This window comes from Zingiber officinale, chromosome 3B (assembly GCF_018446385.1).
Source record: "Zingiber officinale cultivar Zhangliang chromosome 3B, Zo_v1.1, whole genome shotgun sequence".
Lineage (NCBI taxonomy): Eukaryota > Viridiplantae > Streptophyta > Magnoliopsida > Zingiberales > Zingiberaceae > Zingiber > Zingiber officinale.
Window position 1 is genome coordinate 114,480,526 of NC_055991.1, and position 21,407 is coordinate 114,501,932.

A 21,407-nucleotide genomic window follows, 5' to 3' on the forward strand; every position below is an offset into this window, starting at 1 on the left:
GGACGGAATATTAGTGATGGATGGTTAGCCGTCGCGAAAAGCGACGGATATAAAATATCCGTCGCTAATAGCGACGGACATAAAGTATTTGTCACTAATAGTGACGGACGTCGATAAAATCTGACCTTAATAATTGGTATTTTTGTAGTGCCGACCGATGACAATCGAAAATCACTCGGTCGATGGGATCCAACCAGGGATGGGCATAAAGCACCCGGTCGGTGTTCGATGGGATGCTCAATTGAATCTCCACTTCGTTGAATTCCTTTTGATTTTGACTTCTGCTTCCATCACCTTTGGGGATCCCATTACTTTCCGCATCAATCCCAATATATCATATCAATAATATGAACACTGATTGAAACATCTCCAATAGTTAGAACTCTAAATGAGTTTTTTTGTGATCCAATTCATAACATGAGTTATTGACTTTATGGATATTACATCAAGTTCAAGATAAAAGAACAGGTTTAAATTTTTTCTACGGCTCTTGAACTACAACCCTCAAACTTCACCTCTACCATTATTCAAATAGCTTTTTATTCTATTTTTTGTATTGACAAATTTCTCATTTGGTGATGTTAGTGATTAAGATTTTAATAGCTATATTTCAGGGAAATTTTTTTTTTCTGAAGAATCAAACTAGAAACCATCACAAGTTGCCCATAATTAAATAGAAATCTTCAATCAGGTGCATGCTCTTTTTGTTTGATTAATTAACTATATTTTTTCTTTGCAATCAAACTGAAAATTTTAAGAATTAAAGAAAAACTTTCAATCTCAAAAGGTTATGTCTTAAATCAATTTTATTTTAATAATTTGTTTTTCAATTAAAATTTTAAGAAGAAAAAAAAATCATTTTCCAAAACAAAATGGAATTACTTTGATATAACTATAAGTTTTGCTTGATAAATTATTCACTTTTGATACATACCTTTTATGTTTGTGCTTTCTTAGGCAATTAAATTAATTAGTTTTTTACTTAATGAAAGAGAATGATTTTTCAAGTAAACAATAAAAGAAATTAAAGAGCAACACATGAAAAAAGCCAGGCTCTTGCTTACGCAAATAGATTGGATTTTTAAAATGAAAGAGCGTAATTTTTTAAGTAAACAAATGAATGAATAAATTTAAAATATTATTTTAGAAATTTTAAATATATTTTGGCAGTTAATTCTGTTGGCACGTTCATGAACATAAAAAAAAAAAACTTTTATTAGTCGTGTTATTTTGCATTTATATATATATATATATATATATATATATATATATATATATATGAGTATTGATATTATGCGCGGCTCCTGTGCGCGTCAAAGCCAGGTGAAATTTTTTTTTTTTTTCAAAATCTCATATTTTCACACCACGTCATTTGATTTTTTCCTTTTCTTTTCTAAAACTTAACTTTTCCTCGCCTCGCCTATGTGTTTCCCGCGACGCCGAAGGAGAGATCAAGATGCAGAGCCAAGCCAATCGCCGCTTCGCCACCTACCGCCACTCTTCGCCGCCTTCGCCCGACGCCGCCCTCCCCCTCTCCCTCGCCGATGCCGAGCCCCGAGGACCTTCCTCCATGTTCTGGTTCATCCTCCACGCCTTCTGCTGCTTCGTTAGCCTTGCCCTTGGCTTCCGTTTCTCCCGTGTGGCCGTCCTCCTCCTTTCTCCACCTCCACCCTCAACTCCACCCCCTTCCTCCTCACCACAACGACGACGACCACGACCACCACTACCACCACTACGACGACCCCCACCACCCGAACCAAGACCGTCACCATCTCCCATCTGCCCTCGCTCACTCCGGCTGCTCACCTCCCGCCGCAGAACCGGACGCAAGGCCACGTCGTCGTCGGCAAGCATGGCATTCGCATCCGGTCGTGGCCGCACTCAGAACTCGCCGAGGTGCTGCGGGCGCACGAGATCATCCAGAGCGTTCATCGCGAGCAGCGGCTCTAGTATGGCGTCAAGAGTCCTCGGCCGCTGCTCGTAGTCACGCCCACCTATGTCTGCACCTTACAGACGCTCCACCTCACCAGTCTTGGCCATTCCCTCATGCTCGTGCCCTATCGTAGAGCACGGCGTCGCGGGAAACACAGAGGCGAGGCGAGGAAAAGTTAAGTTTTAGAAAAGAAAAGGAAAAAATCAAATGACGTGGTGTGAAAATATGAGATTTTGAAAAAAAAAAAAAATCCACCTGGTTTGGACGCGCACAGGAGCGCAAAAGAGGGAGCGCATAATATCAATACTCATATATATATATATATATATATATATATATATTACTATTTTATTAAAAATCTCCCCCCTTTACTAACTAATTTTAGTGAAGCCTAAAATGTATTTACGTTAATGTCCTTTTTTCTATTTACACTAAAACTAATTCCAAGGTTTATTAGTAATTCCACAAGCGAAACAATCAGTGATCTAGAGTTCGAGACTCAGCTACAACGTATTATTATAAATTTTTCTCATTATTAATTTTCTCTGGTTGTTTTATATAAAAAAATATAGTTCTCTTTAGTCTCATATCTTAAAATTGACAACACTATGATCAAAGAAACTTCTATAAATATTTTAGGCCGACGATGTTAAAAAATATACTTTTTTTAGTTTTTTTACTAAGACAAGTATAATATTAAATTAAAATAATTTTTTACATAGGGAAGCCCGTTGCTGGGATTCTCTAGCATTACAAACGAATCTTACCTAAATAATTAATTCTTGGTTTATAAGGGTGATACTAGAAAATCCAAACAATTCATATTTTCAAAGACCCAAATAATTTATATATTATTATATTACACACGCAACGCATGTGCATAATCACATTAGTATATATAAAAGCGCGTCGCACAATATGCGACTGTACGCGCAAAGCATATCAGTTTTTTTTAATTATCCTTTTTTCAATTTTGAATTAAAAAAATTAATATTTTCTTAGATAAATATTAATATATAAATATATAAAACATGTTACAATACTCTTAAAAATATTTAAATTTATTTTATTTTTAATTTTTCTTTTTACTAAACAGTATAATCCAACTGAAAGTTTAAACCCTAGAGGTAAAATCTTTTTAAAAAATAGTTTGAAAATTATAACCCAATTAGGAACCATGAACCCTAAAACAAAATTTTAAAAAATATTTTAATTAACTTTTTAAATTCAAAATTTAAAAAAATAATAAAAAATAACATACGATATTCAAAATTTTAAAAAATAATAATAAAAAATAACAAACGATATGTATTATTTTTTTTAATTTTAAATTAAAAAAATCAATATTTTCTTATATAAATCCCTAATCCATAAACATATCACCTAAACACATTACAATATTTCCTAAATACTTAAATTTATTTCATTTTTAATTTTTCTTTTTACTAAATACTATAACCCAATTTGAAAGCCTGAACCCTAAAGGTAAAATTTTAAAAACAAAATATCTATATATATATATATATATATACGAATCTGATATCCTACGCGACGCCACAGTGCGCAACTGTGCGCGTCGCGCAGGATATCAGTTTTTTTTATTTTAATTATTTTTAAAATTTTGAATTAAAAAAATAATTAAAATATTTTTTTAAGATTTTATTTTTAGGATTGATGTTTCTCAATTGGGTTATAATTTGTAAGCTATTTTTTTTTTTTAAAGATTTTACCCCTAGGGTTCAGGTTTTCTAATTGGGTTATAATGTTTAGTAAAAAGAAAAATTAAAAATAAAATAAATTTAAGTACTTATGTAGTATTGTAATATGTTTAAGGGATATATTTATGTATTAAGGATTTATATAAACAAATATTGATTTTTTTAATTAAAATTTAAAAAAAATAATTGAAAAAAAAAGTGCGGATATGCTGCGGACCATTATTTACGGATTGCTATGGACTAAATGCCATGTCATTGTCTTATTATTTTTTTATAAAATTTTTTCTCTTTCTTCTTTGTTTTTTTTCCTTTTGCTTCGTTCGTTCTCGTTTCGCCGAGAAGCAGTTCACCGTGCCTCGTCGCGTGCCCGCCACCCGCCCTGCCGCCGGCCATCTGCCCACCGCCGGCGTGATCACCGGCGGAATCCGGTCGCCTGCCCACCACCACCATTCTAGGCAGACGGAGACGCAAGATGGCGCCGCAAGGCGGAGCAGCGCTGGCCACCCGCAGAAGCATTTGCCGGAGAGGAAGCCGCCTCCACCGCCGGGACACGTATCGCGGCATACGCCAGAGAGGAGGAAGAGGAGGAGGCAAACAAGGAGGTTGAGGTTGGTCCACACCATGGCTGCCGCCACGCCAGCTATGCCGAGGCGAAGGCGAACGGCGAGAAGGTACGTGAGCCGGCCATGGAGCACGGCGCAGAAGGAGGAGCAGTAGGTGACTGGGAGGGTGATGTTCTAGGAGCAGAGGAAGACGCGGAGCGGGTGTAGTAAGGATAGGAGCAGGAGATCCGGCGAGGCTACCGCAACGAACACCCGCGCTGTCGTCGCAATCTCCACGTCCTGCCCACATCGGAGGAGGATGGTGCAGGCGTTGAACCAGAGGAAGGCGATCGGGAGGGAGGCGGAGGAGGAACAGGGTGGCGCGCTGCAGGGTGAGGCCGGAATCCATGCGGTGATCCCCGACGGGTTCACCCCCTGGGCTATAGTGTGGGTGGGTCCAGGTGGCCGGAGGCCGTCGGCGGTGGGCAGATGGTCGGCAGGCGCGGTGAGCGGATGGCCGGGGGGCGAGGAGTCGCGGTGAGCAGTGGCGAGAACGAACAAACACAAAAAAAAAAACTTATATTTAAAAAATAAAAAAATATTAAAAAAATCAAATTTTGTAGATCGCGAATGAGTCCGCATGGCCAGGTCTGTATTTTAACAAAACTCATATATATATATATATATATATATATATATTCCTATTTTATGATGATTTAAATGAATACGTCTACCTTCCATTTGAAATAGCTAATTATTTTACACAAGAAGATCTTACAGAATTAGAAACTTTTGACATACTGCATCATAAGATAGACGAAGATTGGATGTTATATTTTGATGAGGACCATAATATTATAGCTAAAAAGAAAGACTACTTTTCCAATGTTGCTTTAATGAATCCCGTAGAATCTAGTGCTACTAATACACCACAACCTTTACAGGTAAGATACCCAGAAAGTTCTATGAGAACTATGGATTATGGAGAAGGGCATCCTCCAAGAACACAAATTCACTCTTATACCAACAATAATCCTTTGTTAAGAACTATAGGGAAAAGAAGACCACCAGAAATTACATACTTTGGAAAGAATTCGGTGTTACTTAATATAGGAGAATGTGACGACCTACAAATGTATGACACTTATTTAGAACAATGGATAGTCTCTGTCAAAAGAGACTACCAGGAAAAACATGAATTAGATATAGAATCTGGTGAAGCCATGATAAGAGTAGGAGAAAATTATTTAGGTGACGTAGCTAGAGCAGCATGGGAATCTTATAAAACTACTCACCCTGAAGAAATAGCTAGGATTGCATCACAAGGTAATAATATACTTAATTTTTGTTATACTATCCACAGACTTTTTACAGCAAGAGACGCTAATACAGGATTAGATATTAGACAAAAAGAGGCTATGAGAGATTTAGAACAATTACAACTTTTTAATTGGAATTGGATTAAACCTTTTTGCAATGACTTTCTTGCTTAACAGCAGTATCAGGAAATTACTATAACCCGGAATTAGGAGAACGACTATTTAGTAAACTTCCAGGGGAATTAGGAAAGAAAATACACAAGGCCTGGACAGACATGAAAATAGCACCACAATATGACAATATAGGAATACGTATACAACACATAATTTCTGTATTAAAAGAAAAATGTACTTATATCCATATTCAAAAACAACTTAAAAATCAGCAATATGGGTTTTGTAGTCAAATAATATATACCCCCCAACAGTATGGTTCAATGACACTTAAACAAAAACAAAAGCATTATCGAAATACTAAAGCAACTACACAATCTGCTAAAACTAAAAATGTTTGGCCAAGAAAAACATATTATGTTAGGAAAAGCAGAGAAAAGAAATCATATTTAAATAAAAAAAACATGTCAGAAAATATAAACCAAAGAAAACATATGCTAATACTATTACTTGTTTTGCTTGTAATGAACCAGGATATTTGTCGTCTGCCTGCCCAAATAAGAAAAACTTATACACTAGAGAAGCTAAATTAGTTACCTGTACAAATTTAGATTTAGTATAAATTCAATCAGATGTCTTAGACACATCTTCTATCTATTTTATTATTTCTGTAGATGATATGGAAGAAATTCCCCCCTCTTCCGATAATAGCTTAGTAAATTACTTTCTACAACACCCATACTACACAGACTTTGATTACAATTCAATAAACTTAGAACCAGAATTATGGAATGACTCTCCTTTCATGGATACCAACTTAACGCTCACACAACTAAATACAAACTCAGGTGACTCTAATTGTACATATGATTGGAAATTAAAAACAGGAACAGATAATATACCCTGCTATTTGTGTAGTTATTATCCAGCTATTGATAAAAGAGGTACCTGTATAACCTGCAAGAAACATGCCTGTAATTTGTGTCTTCAGAGTTATTTTAATGTTCTAATCCCAATAACACAGTCCACTAAAAGTAGTACTAGAAATATACTTTTAGAAACAAGAGTATCAACATTAGAAACCAGAATAAACCAACTAGAAACTCATGTGGATATAATAACAAACCAAATAGAAGAACTAATATCACAGGAGTCGTTACCATCAAACAAGGGTAAAAGTTTACAAATAACAGAGTCACCAAACACTGATATGGTTTTTATAAAAACCCCTAGTATTTGTAATACAAATAAAACTCTTGATGTTAGGGTAAAATGCTTAGTAAATATACATGGCCATGAATTTACATTACAAGCTTTATTAGATAGTGGACCACTAATTCAACTATAGATGAGGCTACACTTCTGTCTATTTTACCTAAAAATTTGATTAAAACTTCATCACAACCTTTAATTAGTACACAATTTGATGGCCAGCAACTTACTAGTACCCAATTTGTCACAAACATACATATAAAATTTTATAATAATTGTGGCACCTATAGTACTCCCCAAACTCTCTCCAAATTATGGGTTAAACCGTTACTACATCAGAATATCCACCTTATCCTAGGACTAAATTTTCTTATATCACCAGACAGGGCCTTTTTACTTATAAAAGATTATGCTCTATTCTTCTCTAATCCAATAGTTGCACCTATTGTCTCAGACTACCCCTCGGTAGTTAAGCCTTTAACAGCTTCAACAGAAACCCGAACCCAGTCTAAGGACAATACTAGCCAGTGTACTATAAAAGGGACATGTAAACAGATGTCATCCTGTGACCTTGCCTTTTCTGAATATCAGGAAAACTAGACTTACTTGGCTGGACAAGCCCTTTAAATGATCTTTCCTCCTGGGATATTCCTAATGATCTACTTCTCCCTAAACAATTGCTTCAAACTATTAACCCCCATCAGCCAGATATAGACTCTCTTATATCTCGACTTGAAAAATTAGAGATTATTGGCGACAACCCAACCAAATAATGGGAAAGAGATAAAATTTATTGTAAATTAGCAATCATTAACCCTGATCTAACTATTAAGTCCCAAGACTTAAGATACACAAACTGGGAAACTGAAGAATGCAAAATACATATTCAACAATTACTACACTTAGGAGCCATTCAACGATCTACCTCTAGACATAGAAGCCCAGCTTTTATAGTAAATAAAGGAGCTGAACAAAAACGAGGTCAATCCCGAATGGTATTTAATTACAAAAGACTAAATGATAACTGCAGGAAGATGGCTACAAAATACCAGATAAAGACCAACTTCTGAATAAAATTCAACATTCTAAATGGTACTCAAAGTTCGATATGAAATCAGGATTCTGGCAGGTACGGATGCACCCAGACTCAATAGAATGGATAACTTTTTCCTGTCCTGAGGGCCACTTTGAGTGGCTTGTTATGCCTTTTGGTCTTAAAACAGCTCCTCAAATATTTCAACGAAAAATGGATGATATTTTTACAAATGTTGCTCACTTCACCTGTGTCTACATAGACGATATCTTAGTTTTTTCCAAAACTAAACAAGAACACTATGCTCATTTAGACACAATCTTCAATCTATTTGAAAAACATGGTTTGATTATTTCACGAAAGAAAATGAAACTAGCTGTTACACATGTTGAATTCTTAGGGGCTGAAATAGGCCAAGGACAAATCACTTTACAACCTCATATTTCAGCTAAGATTCTGGCCTTTCTAGACAAAATGGAAGACACTAAAAATTTAAGAGCTTTTCTAGGTCTTCTAAATTATGCAAGACCCTATCTAAAAGATATAGGAAAAATTAGTGAACCATTATACAATAAGACATCTTTGACAGGACAAAAATATTTTAACCAACAAGATATTTCTTTAGTTCAGCAAATCAAACACTGGTTAAAACTATCCCTAAGTTAACTTTACCTCTTGACTTAGATTATTTAATTATTGAAACAGATGGTTGTGAGACTGGTTGGGGTGGTATCTTATATCGCAAAACTTCCAAATATGAACCTAAATCATCAGAAGCTTTATGTCGTTATGCCTCTGGAAAATACCATGAAAAAGGACACTTAACATCATTAGATTATGAAATTTTAGCTATTATTTACTGCTTAGAAGCTTTTAGACTATTTATTTGTAACAAACCAGAAATCCTTATTAGAACAGACTGTGAAGCCATAGTCAAATATGGTCAACAAACTAAAACAGTCAGAAAAGGCCTCAGTACAAAGCGTTGGTTAAAATTTACAGATACCATAATCAATAAAAGACATAAGATACAATGGGAACATATTAAAGGGGTTAATAATTCTTTAGCAAATACATTATCAAGATTGTTACATTAACATTTTCAATCCTTACAGGATGGACAGACCAAGGAAAGTTCGTACTTTTTCCACCAAAACCATGCGTTTTGGCACTCAAGATTTACAACTTTTTACACAACCAGAAGATCATTTTCACTTTGTTAGAAGAGACAGACTTGACCACATCCAAAATTATCATATTGACAATATTTGGCATATCCCTACACTTCCAGGAAGCTCTGGACATAAAATCACAGTAATAAATGCTCTTTCCAACTACTTTCTTACCACTATCCAGAAACCAGCAGGAAAAAAATTTTCCTGTTACGTGGTCTTTTCAGGACCCCAGGCAGGGGTATACTCTACATGGGAAGAAACCAATTTAGCCATTCAAAACCTAGAACATCCATACTTTAAAGGCTACTATTCACTTGATGAGGCTTTTACAGCAGCCAGAGCCCATCTAGGACCACATTTCTTTGGGAGTACAACTCTGCAAACAACACCAATACAAGCTACTAGCCCTGATACAAATACTTTTACTTATGCTCAAGTTGTGCAACATACTCCTGAGAATAGCCTGGCAGAACCTTCAACAGAACACACCAATACTACTATCAGACCAGAGTACCTAACTTTGGCTCAACTTAAAGAACAAAATAAGGCTACAGCTTTACAAAGAGCATCTGAGATGCACCTGGCAGGTTTCCCAAATACTATTCCTGAGGATATTCATACTTATGTTCGCAGTCTGGCTGAAAAATCTACTTTACAAACGTTTATAGAATTCTGTGAAGCCCTAAAAGCTTTTCACAAAACACCTCCTGAAGGAATGACTATTGTATATGAAGCTGAGTTCAGCCCGAAACTTAAATGCTAGAAGAAAGGACCACCTTGTATAGAATCAGATAAATATGGATGTCAATGCCAGCTTCTCTATGCTTTCAGAAGAGCTAACATGGATTATGAATTCTACATTACTACGGTTTACAAAGGGAGACAAATTACCCCTTTTACTCTACTTGATTACGGCCATTTACATAAATTATGGATTCATGACCCAGATTCTGTTAAAGATTTCTCAAAGAAACTTGGTACTGTTATTTCTACTGCTTTGGAAGAAGAAGAAACGTTTGTAGTATTCACATTTGATAGTACTCCTCCAGAATAGCTGGATCTCAAGATAGAGCTAGCCCGACAATTAGTAAAAATTGACCTAAATGATGTTGGCGGTTACCAAGCCGAGTTACATGACTATCCTACAGACCCAGACTGTGATTGGGAAGCTCCTCCCTTCTTTTCAGACCAACTCAAACACTGGAGAGCTTCAGTCCAAGGGACGTATTAGGGCTGGGACAGACTTGAAGATCCTGATACCTATCTCCTGGTTGGCGAATCATTCACTGAAAAAATTTATTGGCCAAAAGATATGGGTACCAGATTTTTCCCTTTTCATTTTACTACACAACATACTACCCTGTTTCAACATTACCAGAAGAAGACAGAGAGAATGAGTAACAAGAGGTTAGCACGTTCTGCCCTTTCAGCTAGAGCCTATCGAGCTGCCTTAGCTAGACACAGAGCACCAAATCAAGCTTCCAGCTCACAAGCACCATCTTTAGGCTCAACCGGAGAAGACAACATTGATAATATGATGGACAGCTAAGAATGACAACCACCATACTCAACAGCGGCACCACTACTCAACAGTGCCACCACTCACCAATGTCTCCACTAAAACCAATACTACTTTCCACCTGTCTCTTTTGCAGATGCCTTCCTTTCACCCTAAACAACACCTTCCTTCCACCTGTCTTACTTTCCAAGATGCTTTCCTTCCCTCCTAAGCAAATGTTTCCTTCCTCCCGAAGACATCTCTTGCCTATAAAAGGTCATCTTCCTCTGCCTCCCAAGGCATTCCCCTAAGCACAACCTTCTCTCACTCTTACCCTTCTCAAGCTCTTGGAACTCCCATTCCAGCTCTCTTCTTTTCTCCCTGTAAGTATGTAAAATATGTCAATTTCAGTATGTAATGTCTTTTAAAAATTTCGGTCTCAGTATGTAAAAACTATGTAATTATTAGTTTGCTGAGTCTAATCCCTTGTAAAATTCCTCCACTACATAAATCTATGCTTGTTTTATAATGAATTGAGTTCTGTCTTGGTTCTTTTCCTCAGTCCTTATCTCAGTAACCAACAGGTGAACAGTAACTGTATCAGGAATAACCAAAAATCATATAAGACCTGTGCTGGCTAAGTAAGAAGGGTATAAACCCAAAGTCTTATGCATAAGCCGGGGCACTGATTGAAGGTGAGATCCTGAACAGGTGAGGCTCACTAGAAAACAAGCAAGAAAAGAAAGCAAAAAAAAAGAGAGTAAAAATTACAACATCATTATATTTACCTGCAACATTATATTACTATGGTGATCTACTTAATTTCTGTAATTCACTACTATTGTATTTTTTTTACTATTTGCGGTTTACTATATACTATTTACTTTTTACTGTTATTAACTTTTTACTATCTACTGTCTGTTTACTTTTGTTACTGTCTACTGTTTACTTTTGTTACTATTTACTATCTACTGTTTATTTTTGTTACAGTTTACTATCTACTGTCTGTTTACTTTTGTTACTGTTTTGTTTACTTTTGTTATTATTTTGTTTACTGTTTACTATGATACCAAATTTTTTTTTTTTTACAGATAGTAAACAGTAAACGAAACATTAACAAAAGTAAACAAAATAGTAACAAAAGTAAATAGACAGTAGATAGTAAACTGTAACAAAAGTAAACAGTAGATAGTGAACAGTAACAAAAGTAAACAGTAGACAGTAACAAAAGTAAACAGACAGTAGATAGTAAAAAGTTAATAACAGTAAAAAGTAAATAGTATATAGTAAACAGTAAATAGTAAAAAAATACAATAGTAGTGAATTACAGAAATTATGCCCCGGCTTATGCGTAAGACTTTGGGTTTATACCCTTCTTACTTAGCCAGCACAGGTCTTATATGATTTTTGGTTATTCCTGATACAATTCCTGTTCACCTGTTAGTTACTGAGATAAGGACTGAGGAAAAGAACCAAGACAGAACTCAATTCATTATAAAATAAGCATAGATTTATGTAGTGGAGGATTTTTACAAGGGATTACACTCACCAAACTAATAATTACATAGTTTTTACATACTGTTAATAGTAAACAGTAAACAAAACAGTAACAAAAGTAAACAAAACAGTAACAAAAGTAAATAGACAGTAGATAGTAAACTGTAACAAAAGTAAACAGTAACAAAAGTAAATAGACAGTAGATAGTAAAAAGTTAATAATAGTAAAAAGTAAATACTAGATAGTAAACAGTAAATAGTAAAAAAAATACAATAGTAGTGAATTATAGAAATTAAGTAGATCACCATAGTAATATAATGTTGCAGGTAAATATAATGATGTTGTAATTTATACCTTTTTTTTTTTACTCTGCTTTCTTTTCTTGCTTGTTTTCCAGTAAGCCTCACCTATTTAGGATCTCACCTTCAATCGGTGCCCCGACTTATGCGTAAGACTTTGGGTTTATACCCTTCTTACTTATCCAGCACAGATCTTATATGATTTTTGGTTATTCCTGATACAGTTACTGTTCACCTGTTGGTTACTGAGATAAGGACTGAGGAAAAGAACCAAGACAGAACTCAATTCATTATAAAACAAGCATAGATTTATGTAGTGGAGGAATTTTACAAGGGATTAGACTCAGCAAACTAATAATTACATAGTTTTTACATACTGAGACCGAAATTTTTAAAAGACATTACATACTGAAAATTACATACTGAAATTGACATATTTTACATACTTACAGAGAGAAAAGAAGAGAGCTGGAAAGGGAGTTGCAAGAGATTGAGGAGGGTAAGAGTGAGAGAAGGTTGTGCTTAGGGGAATGCCTTGGGAGGCAGAGGAAGATGGCCTTTTATAGGCAAGAGATGTCTTCGGGAGGAAGGAAACATTTGCTTAGGAGGGAAGGAAAGCATCTTGGAAAGTAAGACAGGTGGAAGGAAGGTGTTGTTTAGGGTGAAAGAAAGGCATCTGCAAAAGAGACAGGTGGAAAGTAGTATTGGTTTTAATGGAGACATTGGTGAGTGGTGACACTGTTGAGTAGTGGTGGCGCTGTTGAGTATGGTGGTTGTCATTCTTAGCTGTCCATCATATTATCAATGTTGTCTTCTCCTGTTGAGTCTAAAGATGGTGCTTGTGAGCTGGAAGCTTGATTTGGTGCTCTGTGTCTGGCTAAGGCAGCTCGATAGGCTCTAGCTGAAAGGGCAGAACTTGCTAACCTCTTGTTACTCATTCTCTCTGTCTTCTTCTGGTAATGTTGAAACAGGGTAGTATGTTGTGTAGTAAAGTGAAAAGGGAAAAATCTGGTACCCATATCTTTTGGCCAATAAATTTTTTCAGTGAATGATTCGCCAACCAGGAGATAGGTATCAGGATCTTCAAGTCTGTCCCAGCCCCAATGCGTCCCTTGGACTGAAGCTCTCCAGTGTTTGAGTCGGTCTGAAAAGGAGGGAGGAGCTTCCCAATCACAGTCTGGATCTGTAGGATAGTCATGTAACTCGGCTTGGTAACCGCCAACTTCATTTACGTCAATTTTTACTAAATGTCGGGCTGGCTCTATCTTGAGATCCAGTCATTCTGGAGGAGTACTATTAAATGTGCATACTACAAACGTTTCTTCTTCTTCCAAAGTAGTAGAAATAACAGTACCAAGTTTCTTTGGGAAATCTTTAACAGAATCTGGGTCATTAATCCATAATTTATGTAAAAGGTCGTAATCAAGAAGAGTAAAAGGGGTAATTTGTCTCCCTTTGTAAGCCGTAGTAATGTAGGATTCATAATCCATGTTAGCTCTTCTGAAAGCATAGAGAAGCTGGCATTGACATCCATATTTATCTGATTCTATGCAAGGTGGTCCTTTCTTCTGGCATTTAAGTTTTGGGCTGAACTCAGCTTCATATACAATAGTCATTCCTTCAGGAGGTGTTTTGTGAAAAGCTTTTAGGGCTTCACATAATTCTATAAACGTTTGTAAAGTAGATTTTTCAGTCAGACTGCGAACATAAGTATGAATATCCTCAGGAATAGTATTTGGGAAACCTGCCAGGCGCATCTCAGATGAAGTTGAGCCAAAGTTAGGTACTCTGGTCTGATAGGAGTATTGGTGTGTTCTGTTGAAGGTTCTGCCAGGCTATTCTCAGGAGTATGTTGCACAACTTGAGCATAAGTAAAAGTATTTGTATCAGGGCTAGTAGCTTGTATTGGTGTTGTTTGCAGAGTTGTACTCATAAAGAAATGTGGTCCTAGATGGGCTCTGGCTGTTGTAAAAGCCTCATCAAGTGAATAGTAGCCTTTAAAGTATGGATGTTCTAGGTTTTGAATGATTAAATTGGTTCTAGGTTTTGAATGGCTAAATCATATAAGACCTGTGCTGGCTAAGTAAGAAGGGTATAAACCCAAAGTCTTACGCATAAGCCGGGGCACTGATTGAAGGTGAGATCCTCAACAGGTGAGGCTCACTGGAAAACAAGCAAGAAAAGAAAACAGAGTAAAAAAAAATATTTGGTATCAGAGCCTTAAGATTCTCTTCGGACCAGTTTATGAACAAGCTCCAATTTTCTAATTCTCATTACGAGGAAGCTTTAGACTATTCCCAACAATTTGCTAAATCCAAAGACATAGGCTATAGCAATTCTGCTTTAGTAAGCCAAGGAGACCAAATTCTAGTACAACAGAATAACACGATCCTAACCTTACTTACTTCTTTGCATTATAGACTTACAGTCTTAGAAAATCAAATTCTTACTTTGGAAAATCACATACATAAAAACACTCATACACAGGATCTAAAGCAAATATTAGAAAACATAAATAAAGATCTTAGTAAACTTTCCCTAGGAAAAATTATTACTAAACACCCACCTACCACATATAAATTCTTAAAAATACAAGGCACCTACTAATGGCTCTATAAACAAAAACACAAGTTGAAAGTTTTTCTGGCACCTCACATACACTAAGACCTCAAACGAATCTCTCCATGATATCTAGAAAATCTACAAGCACTCAGGCTACCTATCAATTAGAAGAACTTATAGATATTGACCAAAACTTAGACACCTTCTCTAATGAATAATTAAATACACTAAACCCAAAACGATTATATCATCAGGGACTGTTATCTTTTTCCACTTCACTTTATAGACATCATAGAACCCAACCATTACACCTACCTGATGGGGGAGAAGAAAGATTTAACCTTATGAATTTAGAATCTGCTAGACTACTCTTACAAAGAAAACATAACTATATTCACCTAGGACTTATTGTGTTTGGTCTCAGAGGACTTACTCGAAAAAGCATAGGAGCTAAAGTTTTCTTAGTACTATATGACTCAAGGTTCTCTGACAATGACAAAGCGATTATTGGACTTATAGAAGTAGATATGAATAGTAATCTAGGAATTACGTATTTTTATCCTAATTTTAATATGATCATTCCAGACTTTATTGACCATATTAAAATTTTTGTTCAAGCCAGGGGATATGGTGATTTTCAGAAACATAATATTCAAATAGACATAATCTTTCTTGGAAAAACAATGACTAGCATAAATAACAGTTTTAAAGTACAAATTAATAATATAATAGAAACTCTCACGACAAGGGGAATTTATTTCATAAAACCCAAAGACTTTTCATCTGACTTACTTGCTGGATTAGATTGGAATCTTAACTTAGATCTAAATATTACCCCACAAACACTACAACCAAGAGAATCCATAATCTATAAAGATAGACATGGTAAATCAATAGTAAGATTTCGTAATAATAAAACCTCAACTTCCCAAGAAGACAGTCAGGAAAATAACCAACCTACTTTAAATCTAATAAACATAGAGATTAATACACACTCACAAAAAGAAAAAGATAATTTCCTATTTTATGATGATTTAAATGAATACGTCTACCTTCCATTTGAAATAGCTAATTATTTTACACAAGAAGATCTTACAGAATTAGAAACTTTTGACATACTGCATCATAAGATAGACGAAGATTGGATGTTATATTTTGATGAGGACCATAATATTATAGCTAAAAAGAAAGACTACTTTTCCAACGTTGCTTTAATGAATCCTGCAGAATCTAGTGCTACTAATACACCACAACCTTTACAGGTAAGATACCCAGAAAGTTCTATGAGAACTATGGATTATGGAGAAGGGCATCCTCCAAGAACACAAATTCACCCTTATACCAACAATAATCCTTTGTTAAGAACTATAGGGAAAAGAAGACCACCAGAAATTACATACTTTGGAAAGAATTCAGTCTTACTTAATATAGGAGAATGTGACGCCCCACAAATGTATGACACTTATTTAGAACAATGGATAGTCTCTGTCAAAAGAGACTACCAGGCAAAACATGAATCAAATATAGAATATGGTGAAGCCATGATAAGAGTAGGAGAAAATTATTTAGGTGATGTAGCTAGAGCAGCATGAGAATCTTATAAAACTACTCACCCTGAAGAAATAGCTAGGATTGCATCACAAGGTAATAATATACTTAATTTTTGTTATACTATCCACAGACTTTTTACAGCAAGAGACGCTAATACAGGATTAGATATTAGACAAAAAGAGGCTATGAGAGATTTAGAACAATTATAACTTTTTAATTGAAATTGGATTAAACCTTTTTGCAATGACTTTCTTGCCTTAACAGCAGTATCAGGAAATTACTATAACCCGGAATTAGGAGAACGACTATTTAGTAAACTTCCAGGGGAATTAGAAAAGGAAATACACAAGGCCTGGACAGACATGAAAGTAGCACCACAATATGACAATATAGGAATATGTATACAACACATAATTTCTGTATTAAAAGAAAAATGTACTTATATATATAATCAAAAACAACTTAAAAACCAGCAATACGAGTTTTGTAGTCAAATATATACCCCCCAACAGTATGGTTCAATGACACCTAAACAAAAACAAAAACATTATCGAAATACTAAAGCAACTACACAACCTGCTAAAACTAAAAATGTAAGACCAAGAAAAACATATTATGTTAGGAAAAGCAGAGAAAAGAAATCATATTTAAATAAAGAAAAACATGTCAGAAAATATAAACCAAAGAAAACATACGCTAATACTATTACTTGTTTTGCTTGTAATGAACCAGGACATTTGTCGTCTGCCTGCCCAAATAAGAAAAACTTATACACTAGAGAAGCTAAATTAGTTACCTGTACAAATTTAGATTTAGTAGAAATTCAATCAGATGTCTCAGACACATCTTCTATCTATTCTATTATTTCTGTAGATGATATGGAAGAAATTCCCCCCTCTTTCGACTATAGCTTAGTAAATTCCTTTCTACAACACACAAACTACACCAACTTTGATTACAATTCAATAAACTTAGAACCAGAATTATGGAATGACTCTCCTTTCATGGATACCAACTTAATGCTCACACAACTAAATACAAACTTAGGTGACTCTAATTGTACACATGATTGGAAATTAAAAACAGGAACAGATAATATACCCTGCTATTTGTGTAGTTATTATCCAGCTATTGATAAAAGAGGTACCTGTATAACCTGCAAGAAACATACCTGTAATTTGTGTCTTCAGAGTTATTTTAATGTTCTAATCCCAATAACACAACCCACTAAAAGTAGTACTAGAAATATCCTTTTAGAAACAAGAGTATCAACATTAGAAACCAGAATAAACCAACTAGAAACTCATGTGGATATAATAACAAACCAAATAGAAGAACTAATATCACAGGAGTCGTTACCATCTAACAAGGGTAAAAGTTTACAAATAACAAAGTCACCAAACACTAATATGGTTTTTATAAAAACCCCTAGTATTTGTAATACAAATAAAACTCTTGATGTTAGGGTAAAATGCTTAGTAAATATACATGGCCATGAATTTACATTACAAGCTTTCTTAGATAGTGGAGCCACTAATTCAACTATAGATGAGACTACACTTCTATCTATTTTACCTAAAAATTTGATTAAAACTTCATCACAACCTTTAATTTGTACACAATTTGATGGCCAGCAACTTACTAGTACCCAATTTGTCACAAACATACATATAAAATTTTATAATAACTGTGGCACCTATAGTACTCCCCAAACTCTCTCCAAATTATGGGTTAAACCGTTACTACATCAGAATATCCACCTTATCCTAGCACTAAATTTTCTTATATCACCAGACAGGGCCTTTTTACTTACAAAAGATTATGCTCTATTCTTCTCTAATCCAATAGTTGCACCTATTGTGTCAGACTACCCCTCGGTAGTTAAGCCTTTAACAGCTTCAACAGAAACCCGAACCCAGTCTAAGGACAATACTTGCCAGTGTACTATAAAAGGGACATGTAAACAGATGTCATCCTGTGACCTTGCCTTTTCTGAATATCAGGAAAACTAGACTTACTTGGCTGGACAAGCCCTTTAAATGATCTTTCCTCCTGGGATATTCCTAATGATCTACTTCTCCCTAAACAATTGCTTCAAACTATTAACACCCATCAGCCAGATATAGACTCTCTTATATCTCGACTAGAAAAACTAGAGATTATTGGCGACAACCCAACCAAATACTAGGAAAGAGATAAAATTTATTGTAAATTAGCAATCATTAACCCTGACCTAACTATTAAGGCCCAAGACTTAAGATACACAAACTGGGAAACTGAAGAATGCAAAACATATATTCAACAATTACTACACTTAGGAATCATTCAACGATCTACCTCTAGACATAGAAGCCCAGCTTTTATAGTAAATAAAGGAGCTGAACAAAAACGATGTCAATCCCGAATGGTATTTAATTACAAAAGACTAAATGATAACTGCCAGGAAGATGGCTTCAAAATACCAGATAAAGACCAACTTCTGAATAAAATTCAACATTCTAAATGGTACTCAAAGTTCGATATGAAATCAGGATTCTGGCAGGTACGGATGCACCCAGACTCAATAGAATGGACAACTTTTTCCATTCCTGAAGGCCACTTTGAGTGGCTTGTTATGCCTTTTGGTCTTAAAACTGCTCCTCAAATATTTCAACGAAAAATGGATGATATTTTTAGAAATGTTGCTCACTTCACCTGTGTCTACATAGACAATATCTTAGTTTTTTCCAAAACTAAACAAGAACACTATGCTCATTTACACACAATCTTCAATCTATTTGAAAAACATGGTTTGATTATTTCACGAAAGAAAATGAAACTAGATGTTACACATGTTGAATTCTTAGGGGCTGAAATAGGCAAAGGACAAATCACTTTACAACCTCATATTTCAGCCAAGATTTTGGCCTTTCCAGACAAAATGGAAGACACTAAAACTTTAAGAGCTTTTCTAGGTCTTCTAAATTATGAAAGACCATATCTAAAAGATATAGGAAAAATTAGTGGACCATTATACAATAAGACATCTTTGACAGGACAAAAACATTTTAACCAATAAGATATTGCTTTAGTTCAGCAAATCAAACAACTGGTTAAAACTATCCCTAAGTTAACTTTATCTCTTGACTCAGATTATTTAATTATTGAAACAAATGGTTGTGAGATTGGTTGGGGTGGTATCTTATATCACAAAACTTCCAAATATGAACCTAAATCATCAGAAGCTTTATGTCGTTATGCCTCTAGAAAATACCATGAAAAAGGACACTTAACATCATTAGATTATGAAATTTTAGCTGTTATTTACTGCTTAGAAGCTTTTAGACTATTTATTTGTAACAAACCAGAAATCCTTATTAGAACAGACTGTGAAGCCATAGTCAAATATGGTCAACAAACTAAAACAGTCAGAAAAGGCCTCAATACAAAGCGTTGGTTAAAATTTACAGATACCGTAATCAATAAAGGACTTAAGATACAATGGGAACATATTAAAGGGGTTAATAATTCTTTAGCAGATACATTATCAAGATTGTTACATTAACATTTTCAATCCTTACAGGATGGACAGACCATGGAAAGTTCGTACCTTTTCCACCAAAACCATGCGTTTTGGCACTCAAGATTTACAACTTTTCACACAACCAGAAGATCATTTTCGCTTTGTTGGCAGAGACAGACTTGGCCACATCCAAAATTATCTTATTGACAATATTTGGCATATCCCTACACTTCCAGGAAGCTCTGGACATAAAATCGCAGTAATAAATGTTCTTTCCAACTACTTTCTTACCACTATCCAGAAACCAGCAGGAAAGAAATTTTCCTGTTACGTGGTCTTTTCAGGACCCCAGGCAGGGGTATACTCTACATGGGAAGAAACCAATTTAGCCATTCAAAACCGAGAACATCCATACTTTAAAGGCTACTATTCACTTGATGAGGCTTTTACAGCAGCCAGAGCCCATCTAGGACCACATTTCTTTGTGAGTACAACTCTGAAACAACACCAATACAAGCTACTAGCCCTGATACAAATACTTTTACTTATGCTCAAGTTGTGCAACATACTCTTGAGAATAGCCTGGTAGAACCTTCAAAAGAACACACCAATACTCCTATCAGACCAGAGTACCTAACTTTGGCTCAACTTCAAGAACAAAATAAGGCTACAGCTTTACAAAGAGCATCTGAGATGCACCTGGCAGGTTTCCCAAATACTATTTCTAAGGATATTCATACTTATGTTCGCAGTCTGACTGAAAAATCTACTTTACAAACGTTTATAGAATTATGTGAAGCCGTAAAAGCTTTTCACAAAACACCTGCTGAAGGAATAACTATTGTATATGAAGCTGAGTTCAGCCCGAAACTTAAATGCCAGAAGAAAGGACCACCTTGCATAGAATTAGATAAATATGGATGTCAATGCCAACTTCTCTATGCTTTCAGAAGAGCTAACATGGATTATGAATCCTACATTACTACGGCTTACAAAGGGAGACAAATTACCCCTTTTACTCTTCTTGATTACGGCCTTTTACATAAATTATGGATTTATGACCCAGATTCTGTTAAAGATTTCTCAAAGAAACTTGGTACTGTTATTTCTACTGCTTTGGAAGAAGAAGAAACGTTTGTAGTATGCACATTTGATAGTACTCCTCCAGAATGGCTGGATCTCAAGATAGAGCCAGCCCGACATTTAGTAAAAATTGACGTAAATGAAGTTGGCGGTTACCAAGCCGAGTTACATGACTATCCTACAGACCCAGACTGTGATTGGGAAGCTCCTCCCTCCTTTTCAGACCAACTCAAACACTGGAGAGCTTCAGTCCAAGGGACGCATTGGGGCTGGGACAGACTTGAAGATCCTGATACCTATCTCCTTGTTGGCGAATCATTCACTGAAAAAATTTATTGGCCAAAAGATATGGGTACCAGATTTTTCCC

General features: G+C 35.4%; 1 protein-coding gene across 1 annotated transcript; it reads left to right on the plus strand.

Moving 5' to 3' along the window:
- Positions 1–1,456: 1,456 nt before the first annotated feature.
- Positions 1,457–1,950, plus strand: LOC122055132 (probable beta-1,4-xylosyltransferase IRX14H). Its single transcript, XM_042616517.1, has 2 exons — positions 1,457–1,787; positions 1,832–1,950. Exons 1-2 carry the CDS (start codon positions 1,457–1,459, stop codon positions 1,948–1,950), a joined length of 450 nt encoding a protein of 149 aa, XP_042472451.1.
- Positions 1,951–21,407: the final 19,457 nt, after the last annotated feature.